The sequence below is a fragment of the Pyxicephalus adspersus genome, chromosome 3, assembly GCF_032062135.1.
Source record: "Pyxicephalus adspersus chromosome 3, UCB_Pads_2.0, whole genome shotgun sequence".
Classification (NCBI taxonomy): domain Eukaryota; kingdom Metazoa; phylum Chordata; class Amphibia; order Anura; family Pyxicephalidae; genus Pyxicephalus; species Pyxicephalus adspersus.
The window spans coordinates 43,439,988-43,459,248 of NC_092860.1; the positions used below are offsets into that span (position 1 = coordinate 43,439,988).

Here is a 19,261-nt window from a genome sequence, read left to right on the forward strand (position 1 = left end):
ACAGTGTAACTTCCTATTTACCCCTATTTTCCTTATTTGGCCCTTTACTGCCTCTATATTTCCACATTGTGCTATTACAAAAATCTATAGCTGGAGTCGTCATTTAGCTGTTTACCTCAGTTCAGTTTTCAGTATCAGCATAGCTTGTGGTAATTGATCCTACTATTATATGTGCAGCTGCTATTTTTACCCAACTCAAAGCTTTCTTGATTAAATATTCCTGTTGACCTTTTTAAAGGAAGTATGTGTGTTGTTTCAATAACACTTTTTGTGATTTGGAGACAGGTGTACTGAACAATTATACAGACCTTCCATTACTAATTCATTTATTACTCTTATTTTATTATTTTGTTTACCATAGACCACTTTCTGTTTGTAGGCACATCTTTCACATAGAGGATTATGTTTGCGTTTCTATACAATCTATCTGCCTAAAATCTGCTCGTTGTGGGTTACTGATTTAAATTATTGAAGCTACAGGTTAAGTATGGTAAGCAGGAATTTTGAGAATAATAGGTTAGTAATGGCAGCCACCATGTTTTTCTCAGGACAAGTTTAGTAAAGCAGCCGTGATCGTAGTTTAGCCTTTTACCCAAATTGACGGCAACACTCAGTGGACAGGTTTGGCTTGTATAGGAAATACCTATTTTGACTGTCTACGAACACATTTGTTAGAGTTCTTGTAATGTACCATATAAATATCTTCATATTTTCTGCTGTTTACTACAGGAACACAGAGAGCAGCCAAACATTCTAGTTCTTCAAGAAGATTCAAGAACTCCACAAGAGCATGAAGGTGTAGCCATGAATGTTCGACATGGAGATGTTAATGAAACTGCAGGGTTAAAAGAGGTAAGTCATATCCTCCTTATTTTAGGAATTGTGTAGTGATAATAAAGTGTGGGGTATCATAGCTTCAACATTACAACAGCTCTCTCCAAATGGTGATTTTTTCTATAGGTATTCCTCCCAGTTTATGACCATACCTGGCCACAGTTGATATTCAGGCTGAGGACTAAAGCTATGTACACACTTTAGATCATTGTTGCCTGGGACAAAGGATTGTGCTCAGCGAAAATCTAACATGTGTACAGTGGTGATCTTTTTGGAATGACCACTTTTCACTCCCATGGAGGAGAGCACAGTGGGGTGACACTTACTTATTCCCCCCCCCCCCCCCTCTCTAAAGAACAGAACGATGTTGTGTGTACAGGGCTCATTCATCTGACCCTGGAAACGTCATAAAAGATCGTTTCCAGTGACATTTCTCTAAGGTCCATTGGGACTCAACGCAAGATATCAAATTGATAGGTGGTGAATCAGCAAAATGGTTTGATCAGTACATGAAGTGTTCAGGCAGAAACAAACACTGCACTTGTCTTGATATTTCCTGTGCTGCAAAAAGACTGATAACACAGAGAGCAAAATCCAAAACACTAACTAAATCAGCACTAGAATGTCAGCAGCAATCACAGAATGTCAGAGGAAAAAAGAATCTCTTTTACTTAAGCACAGTTGGTGTTTGTCTATGCTGGTGTGTTCATTTACACCCGTATATTGAGTAAGCAGATCCTAAAGCTCTATTCACATTTTCCTGAAATGCAGTTGCAGTGGATGGCATTTACATGTTTTACTAACAGAAGATAATCCTTTGCTGGAAAAAGGACCAAAGATATGTATACAGGTCACAGAAAAAGAACAGATCAAAGCAAATGGGAATATTAGCTGTTCTGGACAGGAAAATGAGAGTTTGTGTTGTGCAAAATAAGTTATAAGTGAAGACTAAATTCTCATTTAAATGTTGATTGTTTCAGGTATTGGATTTACCCATTTTCTTTATTTTTAAACATTCATATCATGTCTTGTACTCTTATTTTATGTATAATAGTGTACTTCAATGATGGTAATTAGATATTATGAAACAGCTGCACAAAGACGTTTTAGTTTTTTGTTTGTTTTTTTTGCTGTAAAAATAACTGGCGGGTTAACACTAATATTCTTACCTTACTGGTGGCCCAGGACTCCTACCTTTCATTGCTGGAGCTTCAGCCAGACCCTTTCCCTTTTGACAATTCCTGTACTGTGTAATGCAGTGTTCATCAACCAGGGTTCCATGAAACCCCAGGGTTCCTCTAGAGCAGGGGTGTCAAACTCAAATACACAGAGGGCCAAAATTAAAAACTTAGACAAAGTTGCTGGCCAACCAATTTACTGAAAAAATTGAGGACATTTTTCCTTCTCATTAGATTCCAACCCTTTTCATATGGAAACAAAGAGGTTTTGCTTCACATTCAGTCTGAAACAAGCTTATAAAAGAGAAAGAGGCATTCATTTTTTTTTATTTTATTTAAAAAAAATCCTATGTCTCTTTCTTTATTTGTAGCCTTCTGAATAAAAATTCCAATGGTAACCTTTTTGCACAGGCTAACAATAATAATAATAATATTCTTCTATGAAAATCCAACCAATTAAGTCCATGCCTTGGCGTAGCAAGGAAATGTACAGCTGAGGGGGATGCTGGAAATGCCAGACGCGGCCAATACAGAGCTAAATCTTATGAGTGGCCCGCCGCTGAAACTCCTTTCATTGAAATAGCGCGGCTACTAAAATTCACGGCATTATTTGTGTCTATAAAACAGTCCAATGTGGGGCCACACATAGGCAGAGAGCCCGCTGGTCTATAGACGTGAGTGATGGCGGGAATTGTAGTAGCCACGCTATTTCAATGCAGAGGTGGGCCAGCTGCAGTTCATATTTAGGATTCCTTTGAGGGCCAAAAAAAAAGGACGTTGGAGGCCAGAGTTTGACATCCCTGTTCTAGAGGTTGCTAGGGGCTCATTGAGCAATAAGCAATGTGTGCCTCTCAGGTCAATTATTACTAATGTCAATGATCTTTTTGGCTATCTGTGAGGGCCGCATTCTTCCACTGGCCAATGATGTCATTCTTCCCAGTGACCACCTGGCTAATGTACTGTGAAGTCATATCATAAATATCGTCAGGGGTTCCCTCAGACCTGAAAGTTATATTGAGGGTTCCTCCATGTTAAAAAGGTTGAGAAAGGATTATTTAATGACTGAATCCCTAGCTGAGTGCTGTTGTTACTTCTTTAGTCTAATACATCACTACAAGACAGAGCAGGGGGGTAAGGATCAAGGGATGGAGCTACAATGTGCTGCAGAGGATACAGGCATCCAAGATTCCTGAAAATGATAGTTGAAATGTCTGACTATAGAGAGGTGGGAGAGATGGGCTGTCACAGAGGTTAAACAGCTATTTTATTGGAGGTAGTTTTTCGGTGAGTAACAGGGTCAAGTTAAAGATAGAAAACAATACTGGAACATAATTTTGCTTCATCTATAAGGAATAATGCAAACCTGTAATAAAAAAAATATAGAAATGCCATGCACACACTATCTGCATGGAGTTTGCAGGTTCTCCCTATGTTTGCGTGGGGTTCCTCTCACTTTCCAAAACCATGCAGTTAGGTTAATTGACTTCCCCCCAAAAATTCCTTTTAGGGACAGCCAGTGGCATGACTTTGTAAAGTGCTGCGTAATATGTTGGCTCTATATAAATACTGTGTATTATTAATAATTGCTGACATCTTCCCTAGTCTATAGTTAACTATTGAGCATTCAGCCTCAAACACTTAAAATTATCAGAGTTGCGGACCTGCAATAAGTATGTAGTTTAGGAGATTGATGCTTGCTCTGGGTCTGTAACTGGTAAAATATTGAAGTTAGATACAGCCAGACAACTGGTATTTTCAAAAGCAATGCCTATTCCTCTTGGATGGGTGTATATTACTAATCCAAATAAACTGCAGTTGTGTTAATTATCTTTTATCATCCCCGACAATGTTTTAGAAGGTACGTAGGGAGTAAACATGGCAGTGGTATATGGGCAGCACCAGCTGGCTGGTATATGTTGATATTTACATTATAAATAGGTAAAGGACTGTCACTGGGGTATTTCTCTACTAGTGATTTCATTTTTTCCCACTGAAATAAGAAATTTATTAGTATGACAACATCATATTACTTGGTATATTCTGATGTATTTTATATTGTGTGTAAAATACTTCGCTAATAGGGATTTTATAGTGATATAGTGACGCTGCTCTTAAATGTATTAATTCTGTCAGCACACAATACAGAACATTATGTATGAACTGCTCTGATACCAAAAAGCAGTCTTTATTTGGACATCTTAATAGCTTAATTGGCCTTAGGGATTGCTATTCTCACAAGCCCTTTTGAGCTACTCAAATCCTTGGACATGTGCTTTTCATGTGTGAGATCTCCCTTACACAAATACATTTGATGACCAAGTAAACGTCATCAAAAAAAAAAGTAAAACATCAGAAAACCAAGTAAAATAAAAGTGAATTTGGATAAATATATATATATATATATATATATATATATATATATATATAATATATATATATATATATATATATATTCTTATTGAAGAAAATGCTGCATGCAAGGGTTACAAACTATATTGTCAGTTTAAAAGTCAGGAGTTCTGATAACAATCCTGGTGACTATATTTTTATTGCTGATTAATCCTGCAAGTGTCTGATGATTTATAAGTTGTTTTTGGGAGTAAGGCTATGTACACACATGCAATGCTTTTTGTCCGATAATCGGCTTAGGGCCGATATCAGATGAGAATCTGGCATGTGTACAGCGCCCATCGTCCAAACGACCGTCTTGGTGGATCCACAGACGCTGGACAACGAACGATCATAAAAGAAGCGAAGGGGGAGAGCGCGCAGTGGGGTGCTGCTCCATTGTCCTCCCCCCCCCCCCCCCCTCTCTATAAAGCAGAACAGTGCTGTATGTACAGCACTTATTCATGCATTGTACAGTCCTTAGCCGATGGAAAGGATCGTGAAAGATCCTTTCCAACGACAATTATTGCACATGTTTACCCAGCTTAAGGTTCCCAATGCACTCAAGTGTCAGGTTCTAATTTTTTTTGAGCAGGTAGTGCACACAAAAAATAAATAATGTAAATTTCGCTAAAGAGGATATTGATCCAAGCATCAGAAAATGAAGTCATCTTGGCAATTTGTAACATCCTGTGTTTGTCCTGCATTATGATGTACTTGATGGCTTAGCTGCAATATATATTTAGAATCCGCAATCTTTCTCAATGGTATTCTATATAAAGTCCTTTCTTATTCAAAACTAACAATTGAAATACCTTTTATTAACTTATATAGAGGAAAACATGTTAAAATATACTGGAGCAATACATTTTCAAAGGGTGCTTGTTTATGTTATTTTTCATGACACTTAAAATTCAGTTTTAGAATTTTATTCTGCTAAATAAATATTTAAATCAGAGTGCATCCATGAATCCTAATACTTCCTAAAATGACAGAAGGAAATAAATGGAAAAATACTCTACTATTACTTTTTTTACTATTACTATTCAAATGTGTTTGTGTCAATGTCAGCTTTTGAAGTGTATGGAAACCCCAAGGGATTGTTCATATGGATGGTTTTGCAGCAGCTACAGTACAGTTGTTCCATCTGTCAGTTGCCAGTCCACTCCTGCACAAGCTGTCCATAATTGAAATAATGGGCCTGATTTTTGAAAGATCTACAAGGCTGGAGAGAATACACTTTCATCAGTGAAGCTTAGTTATGCAGCAAACCTGGAATGGATCTGATCCAGGATTCAAAACATTTGCTAGTGAATAGCAAATTACTTTAAAGAAATCTATTCCATGTTTGCTAGATCACCCAGCTTCACTGATGAAAGTGTGTTCTCTGCAGCCATAAAGGGCTTTATTAAATCAGGCCCAATGGGAGAATTTCATGATAAAGTAATGGCAGCAGTTGATAAGAGTTTGTGGTAGATCCCAAACCATTTGCAGTAGATTCCACTTTCTCAAGGAACTGGCTAGGGGTTATTTAACCTAATGCCTGTTTCTGTTAACTGACTGTCAATGGCTATGCACAAATACAAAAAAGGCTACAGGTAGCTGGGTTTATTTGTGGTTAGGAAGGGGTTCCATTACCTTCCAACAAAAATTTTGGTGAACAATCCCTAACAATGAACTTCTTTCGTTTGGTCTGGTAAATATGCTGTTAGGTGTAATCAACCCTCTTGTAAAACGATATTCCATACATTACAGAGATGAGAAGTGTAGGAGGCATTCTGTTGTTTATCAAGAGACAAATGGACAGAGCTGACACCATTTCTTAGGATTTCAGTCCTTGGAAGGTACTATATTTTCAGCCACATCAAGGCTCTGTGCACTTCATTCAGATCAGCCTATTTCTGTACTTTTGGGTCTTTAAAGAAATTTAAAAAACAACTTTTGAAATGTGCATATATTTCATATATGTCGTACGTATGCTGTTGTTTGTTTTTTATTTTGCCCTGACATTTGCTTTAAAGGTGTATATTTTTTTTTCCAGACATGGACTGAAACAGTTACGTCCCCTACTAAGGTCAGTATTACTTAAAATGTGTTATATATATATATATATATATATATATATATATATATATACACACATGTATTACTTCTGTTAAATGGCTCTAAAGAAAGCCACATAACATATTGTGCTGGGCTTTTTCTGCATTATTGCAGTTCTTAATAAGTTTGCTGATGTGCTAAATGCCTATATTGTGGATTTATATACATGGAAAATACCTAAGTATTTTGTATGATTTTTTTTTCTGTAACTACAAAATCTTCAGCAATTACTCCAAATAACATATCCAATAACTGATTCATTTCTTTTTTTAAAATTTGAACTTTTCTTTGTTCCAAGAGGCAATCATAACCATTCTGTTACTGTGGCAGTATAAGGGAGTCTGCAGAATAATGGCATGCAATGCAAAGCCTTTAAAATAATGCTTCTAAAATATACTAATACATTTTTACCTGCCATTGTATTTATTACTAAATTACAACGATCCTGCTATGATAAATATTGAATTGTGTTCTGTATATGCAGGTAGATTTTTTAGTTCATATTTTCATACATGTTCATATTTCATACAACATGTACATATATAAATAGGTATATAGTTGTACAGTGAATTTTATTGTGTGGGTACTATTAAAATCTGAGCTCTTTATTATACGTCTGCATACAAAAGCAAATTGTCCATATCCCCCCTCTTAGATAAGTGTGCCAGCTCTAAGCTGTTTATGAGAATACTGGCTTTGTGTATGCCTTTTATTTGTCCTCTAGTGATCATCATGATCCTTTTGAAACCAGCAAATGAAACCATGCCATAAATATCCTTTTAGAAAAAAACTGTTCTCAGAAGTAGAAAAATGATTGTTTTTAAAGGAAAAGTGAAGAAAGGCTGTGTTGCTGTTGTGCTCTTTTATTCGGAATCACCACTTTAGAAAATGGTCGTGTCATGGTCTACAATTCTGTTATACATGGAGAAATATTATAGAAAGCACAAATATTTGACAGTTTTCTGTAGATTCTCTGCTTCCTAAGAGTGAATAGAAAATGAACTGCCTATAAGCGTGTACACAGAAGCAAAGTGATTTGAGTTAGTGATTTATAAGAAAACAATCAGACATAAAAAGATACCGAAATAGGCATACTGGATAGGAACACCTGACAATATTTATGATGCACCCAGTTCATGGTACATTAGCATAGTGGTCAATTATTATTAATATTATTATTATTAATAATAATAAACAGTATTTATATAGTGCCAACATAATACGCAGCACTGTACAGGGGTGGTCAATGGAATAAAATACCTCCTACATTATTGCAGGCCAGTGGGAAAAATGTCACCCTTACAGACAAAAAGACCTTTGGTGTCAGTGGCACAAATTTCTCACTGCTCAAGGAACTCTAGGGATTCAAAGAACACTGATTTAAAACACTGTCTTAACATGATGATTACACGCAAAGTAAAGAAAATATCTTCGGTTGGGGACACAAACAATAACACACCTGACAAAAGTTTTACCCCTTCATTGCAAAGTGGTAGTTTAATGCTGTATACTGTCTAATAAAACAATATTGTATAAGCTGGAATTTTCCATTAACTTTTAATACCTTTTCTACAGACAAAACCAAGACTGCAGCGAGGTGGCAGCTCCGCATCACTGCATAACAGCCTTATGAGAAATAGTATCTTTCAGCTAATGATCCACACACTTGATCCTCTGTCTGAAGGTAATTCTTCATTCCCTTTACTTATTAAATATTTTTTTTATACATGAAATTGATACTTTTTTTTAAAATGTGTATTTTTCTTTCAGTCCTAAAAGTAGAAACAAAAAATAAAACTTAAAAATGCTAACAATTTCAAGATGACTTCACACAAATATAAAGGCTGGTAAACTATAAATTAGTATTATCCTCATACTATAATTCAGACATATTTACCTGTTACTTTTTTTTCTACCAGCTACACCCATGTTGATTTTGTGGTGTTTGGGTATAAACTGAAGTGAAACCTAATTATAATGTTGGTTCTGGCACAGAAAAGAATGTAATTTCTCAGAATTAAACAAATTATATAATTGTTTTTGGAGGTTTATACTTATTGATACAACAAAATTGGGAAAAACTTTTGTGGTGTTGAATGGACAATAATTATTTTATTTTACATGTTACTGTACACAGCTACAATGTTTGCATTAGATGTGTAAATGGAGGTTGTGACAGTAGCTTTGTCTATTGCACTGAGCATGTTGAAATTTATGCATACGGTATGACTTACATTATATAAAAGTTTGAAACATAATTTTCCACTTAGGACAAGCTCAGATGGACACTTTAAATGCAACTTTTAATACCTGCTGAGCTACAATGGTAGTACATTGTAAAAAGACACCTTCAATCCCACAGGGCAGTCCAATCACTCTGGGGGTGTCCGGCATCTGGTCCTGCGTCGTCCGGACATCTGTCACGGAACTGGCACTCCGGGCATTGCCATCTTTGTCTTCTCTTCCAGGTTTTTCCTCCTATGTCACCCGACCCAGACATGGAATTAGGTGACGTAGGATGAAAAAAAACTGCGCATGCGTGAGAGAGGCAAATTTTTCTTTTTGAGCAAAAGGCTCCTTCTGCGTAGAAGGAGCGCCCAAGAGCCTCCCGGGATGCCTGATGTAGGTATCCTGGGAGGCTTAGCGCTCCCATTCATTCTCCACTGCATAGGCGGCCAAGAGTTAGGGAGCGGTGCTGCACCCCCAAAAAACAGAATTTTTACCCTACATAAAAGGGTTCTCTACCCTTTTATGTAAAGTGAAAATTCTGAGTATAGGTACACTTTAAAGGCACATATAGGCATCCCATTGGGTTTGCATACTTCTCTAAATGTGTGCAGATATAAATATCATATGGGAGATGTGTCTTGCTAAGACCTTGATTTATCAGCATACGTTTCCAGGGCTCTAAAATATTGATGATGATAAAAAAAGGAGAAGCGAAAAACAAGGTTTCCTAAATATTATTGCATTTAGCTATGCCTGAAAGTGGAACCCAGGAGATGATTTGTGTGTGTGCAACATCAAACATAGATCTAGTACAAGAGCCAGCCAACGTTCAGATTTACTTTTTTGATCATCAACCCACCATACAGCAGTCACCACATCAAGAAAGAAAAATATGCAAAGTTATATACAAATATTACTGGGAAGGTTTAGGTAGGCAGCAAGCATGCAGATTTATTACTGGTTGATGGATATGTCATACGTGTGTCACATACGTGTTGCTTTATATGAGCAGCTCCTGATAAAACACCCTCTTTTACATGTCTATTGTAAATTAAGGTCAGCTGTCAAATGCAAGAATCTCTGCCCTTTGAAGTTCAGGCATTTGACAGATATAATAAAAAATTCATAGCTTAGGTTTGACTAGAGCTAAAGACAAAGCCAGTGTGGTGTTTAGGTCCAGGAGCTTAGGAGAATTTTAGAAAGACACAAGATTTTATGAGAAAAAGAGAAGTGTGGGTATTTGGTACCTCCACATCAGCCACGTTATTATCATATATACATCATTTACATTGGTTTTGCAGTCAGTCCATAAGGCAGTTAGATCATAACATTTTATGGTTGCCATGGAAACAAGAATGGACGATAGAGCTTCAGTGGAGTCTTCTTTTTCCCAATGATAAGCCTTATATGTGTGATTTCTCTTTTCTTGAGGTCGATTTCTTCTCACCTCCTGGTAATTTATATGGGGTTTAAAGCACAAATGCATATATGCAGAGTTTTCATGAAGTTTAGCTATTCACAGTATATATGTTTTAGTTATTATGTTTTGTTATTTATTTATTTACTTGTATTCATAAAGCTTCAAAAAATTATGCAGTGCTGTACAAAGTCCATTGTCATGTCACTAACTGTCCCTAATGGGGCTTACAATCTTTATTTCCCTACCATAGTCATATGTCATTACAACAGTCAATTTTGAGGGGAAGCCACTTAATCAAATTTAATGTTTTTGGGATGTAGGAGGAAACAAGTGTGCCTGGAGATAACCCACACAAAAATGGGTAGAACATACAAACTGCTCGCAGATAGTGTCCTGTCAAAGATTGAGACCTGTGACCTAGCGCTGCAAAGAAAAGCTGTCAATGGGGCATTAACTTCATTTTGCATGAATCAGAGGGGTTAAAACTTCAACAAACTGCCTACATTGTGCTTGAGTTGTGAACATCTCTAGGTTCAGAAATTCTTTTTTCCAACAATGATCATATAGAAGAAGAATGGAATGTAGCAAGGGACTAGGGTTGAATTTCTGAGGGTTCCTATATTGTCATGGTTCTTTAAGAATAAAAATGCACCCAAAGTGATGTAAGCCACATTTTAAAATAAGTTCTTCTCTAGTTTCTTGGATACTTTGTTTTGTTTATCTTAGTGAGAGAAAATTAGTTCATGTTGTTGTCATTGAGAAGTGTGATGATAAAATATTTAATTTCACAACAGGGACAGTATCCTGATGAGAAAGATCTATCTGACTCTAGCAGTCATGCCATAAATGACTGTATTGTCAAATAAAAGATGGGTATTAAATATACATGACAGAGGGATGCATTAGTAGTGCACTGGCTGATTTGTGTCGCGCTGGGTGTCCTTCTCAGCCTTGGTTATCTCATTCACTTGTGACTGACCTTTCAGCTATACCTTCCATAGTTCTATCCTATCCATTAAATATTAATCATTTCAGCTCCTATTTTTGATATCATTACGTGCATAATTGGCTAAATGCTTTTGGCGATTCCTGCAGAGTTAGATCAGCGTGAACAACAAATGCAGGAAATCATCAACTGTGAAAATGCTCCTTCACCATTTAAGCAAGCAAATAGCAGCTGTGACGCAGTCATCATAAATATCTATTATAAATGTGTGTCAGGCATGGTGAGTTTACAGAATATGCTGTGATTTAATGTAGAGTTTGCTCTATGCCAAGCATCCTATTATTAGATTCACAGTTGGCTATTTTAAGCACATCTAGAAACTAAGGATCTAACATAACATGATGGTAAAAAAATTGTCATATGTTCATCATAATCCTTTAAGTTTGTTTTTGAAGTTTTAAGTGTTAAACTAAAAGAAAAGTTTTTAAAATGTATGTTTTATTCAATTAATTAATTATTAATTCATTAATTTATTATAGAAATGTTCTTAGGAATTTACTACATTTCAGTATATAGACAGAAAAGTCTGTGTATGGAGTAAAATTAATTTCTGAAGTGACCTTTGGAGAATTTTCTTTAGGGACAATATATATTCCAATAAGAAGCACCTAGTCACTGAACCTTATTGAGCATATTGGAGAAAGTGAATGAAGAGTGGAAGAACATTGTATTTGGATAACAATCCTAAGAACATCCACTAGGACAGAGTTTTCATTTAAATCCATCAATAGGGCAAATATTTAGTGTGCTCAAAATACAGAGTTTTTGTTACCCCGGTTTTATAAATATGGTTTTTATTTACCTCCAAAATAAAGTGATTTAGGATAAAACTGGACATTTGGGTAAATTGTCCTATTTCAGTACAAAAACAACATTTTTAAACACTGTGATAGAAAATGCATACTTTTACTGGTAGTAAAGCAATTAATGTACCAAACTATACATGCTTATGGTACCTAAACTCATATAAAGTTATTTTTGTTTGTGTGTATTCAATACACATAACAGTAAATATTTTCATATCTGAAGGAATTTGTTTTGCTCTAGATAGGGGACTTTGGCCTTACAAAGGGGCTCAAATTGAGCAATACCACGATGCCCATATTGACCAATCAGAATAAAAAGAAATTTAAAAATAAATGCAATCAATTTTATTCACCATATCTTGGCACCTGTAGGATGCAATTTAATACATTTCTCCATTTAGTTTTGCTTTATATAGTTGATGTAACTGGGTGAACAAATGATTATGTGGAAACGCGGGATGTGACCTTACATTTGATTGGCTTGTACTTGTACTTTGTACAAGTTTGATCATATAAAGGCCAAGGCTGGAGAGGATACACTTTCATCAGTGAAGCTGGGTAATCCAGCAAATCTGTAAAGGGTTTCTTCAAAAGTCATTTGCTACTTGCTGGAAAATGTTTCGAATCCTGGACCAGATCCATTCTAGGTTTGCTGGATCACCCAGGTTCATTAATGAAAGTGTATCCTCTGCAGCCTTGGAAAGCTTTAATTAATCAGGCCCTCCATGAGAACCAGAATAGAAATTTAAGGTAGATAAATCTAAAAAGCTTGATTGCCTAGGCAAAAAGTGATCCTTTGTTGATAAAATTCAACTTCAAGCTGCCAAAAGAAATCCAGCTTTCCCTGAAAAAGAAAGCTCACTACAATACTTTCTTTAAAAGGTTTGTATTTTATTGTTCTTTTTAGTAATTCTTTTGTCTTTAATGAGTTGAAAATTTTTTTTGTCTTGAATGGGTTCGAAAAGCCTATATGAAAAATGTGGTTGGTCTATCTTTATATGAAAAGATACGATGAACCAGTTTGCCTAGCCATCAGTTGAGTGGCAATCTTATTTCAGAATCAATTATGGAACCACTCTCTATTTTCAAATAACTGCTAATATCTACACTAAAAGCCTTCCACCAAACATTTTATATCATCCAGTGTAATGTCCTAAAATGTTTCTCAGAGTATCAGAAGCTATAATATTTTAGACAATCTAAGGAATACCTATCTTTTCAGAAGGTCCAACTCAGTGACCACTACCCCCCTGTAGTTTGGATCTTATGTTCATTGGAAGTCTTGAAAATACCACTTAGAAATACTTATTGTGAGCCTGTCATCATGCAAAATACAATTGTTGCATATTTGCAACACTGACAAAGCATTATCAAACAAGCCACCATTCTCCTCTGTAGCTATAGGGGTTTTGGAGGAATTATTCTTCAATGTTTATAACAGAAGCTCTTAAATCCTAGTTTTTAACTTTTACTTTCCAACCTTCTAATGTTTCTAAGCTGTTGGAAATTGACTAAATTGACTTTGGAGTTGTTATCTTTAGGATCTTTGCAAAAATAATTACTTCTGATTACAAGAAGGTAGAGAAGCATTGTTTATGTAATTTTTTTATTAATATTTATTTATTTTTACTGCTTGTTAAGAATATTTTAAAAATGTAATCTCATATGTAATCACACCCATTCTATTCTGATGGCAGAAACAAGGACACAAAAAGCATTAAGAACCTGATAGTGGTTCTAGTCTTTCAACATTTGATTACATTTTTTAAAGTTTTGCCTTTAGTTATACATTAGGAACTAAACTGCCTTTAGCAGATGAACTATATTCCAACATCCAACTGGAGAGATTTTATCTAGGGGTAGGCTAAGCGTTAAGGTTAAAGAGAGGTAAGTGTTAAGGAACAGGTTTAAGCAGGGCTGTTAAACACAGGCCCGCGGGCCAAAACTGGCCTGCACTGTAATTATATTTAGCCTGCAAGAAAATACCAAATGTCTACTAGAGCTGGCCCGCCAGTAGTATTAAGGTTGGTCCGCGACTTTGTTCAAATTTTTAATTTTGGCCCACAGTGTATTTGAGTTTGACACCCCTGCGTTAAAGATTAGTGTGAAAAGCTTTAGTATTAAGGGTTCACCTTAGGGATTGGGGGCGAGATTAAGGTTTTAAGGAATACATTTTAATGTTTGGGTTGTTGTTACTGTTGGGATTAAAAGTGGGTATGTGTGTGGGACATACCTACTATTTTCAGACATAACCGCAGGTATCAACTGTTACTGATTCCCAGAATGCTGAACTCTAGGCAAAAGAATAATTGTATTATTGATTTTAAATGTATGAATTCCTGAAAGATTTTCTCATAATAGATTATTATTGTTATATTATTTAAAATCCTTAACCTGTATACTCCATTTGAATAAAAAAAATATTGAATTTTCCCCAAAACAAAAACACATTTAGTTCATAATTAGAAAAAAAAAAGAAGACACCTACCAGGGAATATTTTTCTTTCCTATGCGGTAGGAAAGTGCTCTCAGATAATCCTAAGAGTAACTGGGTTATATGAAAGTGGGATAAACAAGAATTGTGGTGCCCCATAACTTCTAGTAGTGGTTTTATTGCCGGCGCCCATGTATACATAAAAAGAAAAGTGAAACAACACTGGGGATGATGCCTGTCAACTAGACAAAAAACATCTCAATAGTAGCTGTAAGCAGAGCAATACATCTCAATGCCAGTGCGTTTCGCCAGTAGGTTTCTTCAGGGGATACAGTGAGACCACAACAGAATGTTAGGTGACAGGAAAGGTTCTCAAAAAGATGGGAAAAACCATAGTTCATGGGTTGAAGATGCTGATGTAGAATAAAAGATATTCTCCCAGAATATTAGATATAACCAGTACTGTGATTGGAAAGGATTGTGGGTCATATGAAAGCTCATACTAGGGTATTGCACACAAGCTTAGACAGTATTAACCTCTATGTGATTAACTTATTTTTGCAGGCCACAGTTTTTTCTTCACCCAACCCTTCTCTCCTGCATCTCTTAAATGGAGCAGGAATGTTAGTTTTAGAATTTAGGTGGTGGAGCACTGGACTCCAAACTTGGTGGAGGTTCTGAATAAATCAAATGATTGCTGTAGTGTATAAACCCTCTGCTGCCTGGTGGAGCCCCATGTATGCAGTGAAAGGATGATAATGCTAAGCCACTGGGATCAGACCAGATATGAATTGGTGTACGACTGCCAAACAACTTAACTGAGTGAGCTTCTAATTACAGTTTAAGAAGGATTAAAATCCAAAGTTAACCACCTATACAGACTTCTCTTATATTAATAACTCTAAGCCCTGATGAAGGGGATTTGTGCATATCCCTGGAAAGCTTTAGCTGTCAACCCATAATAGACCCTTTTATTGTGACAAATAAAAATGTATATCTGGATTGATCTATACATCCAGCAGATCAGCTAGTAACCAAAAACTGTTTTTTGTGGCTAGCTGTGGAAGCAGTGAATAAATGGTCATAAATCATGCCTACATTTGAAGAAACCTTTGGAATATACAGGAAATCATTTTAAAATTTTGCCCATACACTATTTTTTCTTCCTAATTATCATATTTAAGCCACCATCTTTCTGCTACTTCTGAAATAGCCAAATGCAGACCTGGTTTCCATTACTGAAATCACATTCTGCCCTTCGGAAGGTGAGAACTCTTGTGAGATTGTGAAGTGCCTGGTGATTTTAAATTGCTTCGTATAAAGCAAAGTGGCTTGGCTTTTGATAATGTATATTTCAAACAGACATTTCCCCTGTGGGTAGCAGAAAAGCAAACATTCTGCTGAAAGCTCTTTTTACATTTCTAAGACCTTTCATATTGCTTCGGTATATATAGAAATTTAGGTTTTTATTTTACCTATTTATATTTTATAACAATATAAAAATAATTTTACTTATTTATGGAGCATACAGTTTTATTCCCAGCCTATAATCTGATCTGCATATGCGTTTTCAGAATCTGTCCCTATACCTCTAATATGAAGGGAAGTGTCACAAAGAAGCAGTATACATTAGTTCTGTAATATGCCTTAAGGACAGAAACATGTTGAAAATAACTGTGTGCATGCAAATCAGAATTTACCTTTAGGTGGGGTTGAGATAATTGGGGTTATTTAGTAGCCCCAGATATACTCTTCAAAGTAGGGGTTAGTGAAGGCTGGACTTATACTTTTTCCCCCCAGGCCATCTATTTTGTGCGGCCTTTCCCTACCACATTTGTCTAGTGATTCTTAAAATCACACTAAAATACTAGTTTTGCTGTATTTTTAAAACATGTTTTGCAGCAATATGCAACAGATATATTTGAAAGAATAGTAAAATACAGGAAAGTGTGGTAAAACAAGTGTTAAACATGTACACTAAAAAAACACTTCGTAGAGGTAACTACACTCTGCTCTTTTTGCTCTTGCTACTCATTCCTTATTTAATTACATTGGCTTTCATCCTTCGTCTTCCTGAAAATGAGACACATCTGGCATCAAGGTTAGCAATGTCATGCACTGTAATGCAGTTCTGATGAGGCAGTAAAATACATCCTTGTTTTATAATATCCTGCCAGCACAATCAGCAGTCTGTAAGCAAACAGTTAATGGATGAAGGAAAAAGACAGTGGACCTCTGGGATGTATGAGCTGGGAGTGCTTAGAGATTGTAACTAATGCTGCCCTCCTAGTCACTCTATAGACAATTTAAACGGGATAATAATATTTACCTTTTATTCTAATGGGAAAAAAAGTCTACTACTGTAGGACATAACTATTTAGTCAAAAAAAATAAAGTAGAAAAAATGGATTTTAAAACAAAATCAGAATATAAAAGAATAAAAAACTACAAAATTCATTTTAGATAGCAGCAGTTAAGCGAGTTAATTATTTCACATATTTCTGACTGTTAGATGCATCTGAATCCCTGTAGGGTTGCTGTCTCATTTGCACAGGTGTCTGGCCTAACCTACCTTGTCTACTTTAAGCTTCTTTCTAAGCCTCCAGAGAGCATCCTACTTGATCTTCCTTCATGACCTGAGTTCACACTTTCCCGGAGGAGCACCTTTCTGTTTAAAAGAAAAACATTACCTGCTTGTTTGTAGCTTCTGGTAGCTTCTTGTTCCTGGGTTTTGAGTAGTAGAGGAGATCTGCATGCATAGTCATTGTAAAAGAAAACACAGCTGCCCCCTTTAAACTTTCAAACACACCACACTTCACCATTCCTGCTATTCTGACGCCAGTTGGTGTAATAGAAAGTTATCCCTCCCTGAGAACTCTCTATGCTGGGCTGAATTGGAGCAGAGGCAATCATCGCAGATAATCTTCATCAGATACCTGAACTCATTATCCATTTTTACACATGAAAATTATTATTCCATGCAAGGGTTCAAGACAACGAAGTGGTAGATGTCGGTATGTGAAGGTTGTGGGAGATTAGCACCAAGTGCACTCGCTGCACAGATATATTTCAGACTTTTGTTCCGATTTTAGAGCAATCTGTCCACTTTTATTAATCAAAACAGAAACACAAATATGCAAAATCCTGAGTTTTCCCTTACAAGGGGATCATAGTCTTCACAGCGTGACTGGAAAAAAACAAATTTTAGCTTACTGGCTCTCTCCTCCATTGGACCCACAGACCTCAATTTTGGGAGACCTCCTTGGCTTTCTCGGCACACGGGGTACACACAGCCTCTTCACCTGACACCTGAACTTGCCCCAGCCTCATAGCCCTATGCCTGTTTTTTTTCAGTGGCCAGGTGCACCAGAGCAATCCAAATTTGTGGTCATATATTTGATTCTACCACAAGGTCAACAGAAATATTTCTCTCCACACCTAAATGTGTGTGTAGCACTCATCCCTGCACAAATGATTTTTATTGGGTTATTTTTTGTGGGTATTGTACTAAACATGACCCATCCAAACACTTGGACCTAGTAAAAGTGATAAACCAGCTAGAATAAAAGGAAGTTTAAATGTATTAAAGATGAGGGATCCTGTAATCTCCAGTGGAAAATCGGCAATATCAGACTAGATATGTGTAATATATGCATATAACAAAATGAATCCCTATAATAAAGTTAGGTGTTAAGACTTACTGGCTAGTTTTATTACAAGTTTAGGAAATGTCTTCTGTTGGGGCCCTTACTGTTTGTTGGAACACGCAGACTCATAGCAGAGAGTATTTGTAATACGCAGGGAAAGTCAATGAAGAAACAAAATAAAGCACTCAGACTCCTAAAAAGGAGTATTTGTAATCCACAAGGGAAGTCAGTGATGAAGCAATAAAACCAGATAAGCTCTAAGACTCTATTAATTAGGAGAGGAGAACAGTTCCCGTAGACTAGAACAGTATTGGATCCAGTCATCCCCGATGGCCCCTGGCCTCTCAGCACTCAGCTGAGGAATCCTCCAGATGCAGTCTCTGTCTCTAGCTGAATAAAAGCGACTGAGACAGCGTTCATTTTCTCATTGCTCTCAAGCAATCTCCCTCTCTTTAGACTTTAAACACCTTCCTTCTTTCCTCCCTCCAAATTACTTCTTCCTATGCCCCCCACCCACCAGGCACCCAAATGATTCCAGCATGCTTTACTCTCTTCCCACTGCGCCTCACAAGGACCAGCAGTCCAAGTGGCAGAGATAAAGTTAGGGTTAAAACTATAAAGTTGTCACTTATCATGGGCTACACATGTCTTTAAAAAAATGGTAGAAACTTACAATGAGGAAGAAAGGGAAATTTCATCACACAAAGCAACGGATACAATGGAAAATACGTGCAATAAAAAATTCTGAGAGTCAGAATAACAATGAGTGCAATGGTACAATTGTGTATACAAGTTGTACTTTTAACTGCTAGAGGCAGTACACTTAGGACTTATGACCAGGCCAGTTTTTTTGCTTCTCTCTGGTCTGCACTATGCTTCAATATCCTCCCATGAATATTCACCATTTAGTAGTATGTCCCTAGAAACCTTGCTAATCACTCCTCTGCTGGAACCCCATTACATTTCTATTAACATGATGAAACATAAGCTTACAATATTCTATCAGGCAGCATGTATGTACAGGATTACTACAAAAATGCATATTTTTTAAAAATAGAAGTTCTAATAAAACAACAGCAGTCTGGTATACAATAGGATGTTTTTTCTAATGTTCCAATTTTTTTTTACAGCTTTTAAAAAAACAGCAATACTTTAAGTCTTATTACAAAAAAAATGAAAATGCATTTGTTTTCTAAAAATCAAAAAACATTAGTAA

General features: G+C 36.2%; 1 protein-coding gene across 6 annotated transcripts in view; it reads left to right on the plus strand.

Annotated features, from left to right (window-relative positions):
- The window catches only part of SLC24A2 (solute carrier family 24 member 2), an 89,567-nt gene that overhangs the window by 33,674 nt on the left and 36,632 nt on the right, over positions 1-19,261 (plus strand). For all 6 annotated transcript variants that reach the window (XM_072404381.1, XM_072404379.1, XM_072404382.1 and 3 more), the window contains 3 exons: positions 730-852; positions 6,442-6,474; positions 8,079-8,187. In XM_072404381.1, the coding sequence (XP_072260482.1) occupies positions 730-852; positions 6,442-6,474; positions 8,079-8,187 (265 nt within the window). The remainder of the gene's footprint in view (positions 1-729; positions 853-6,441; positions 6,475-8,078; positions 8,188-19,261) is intronic.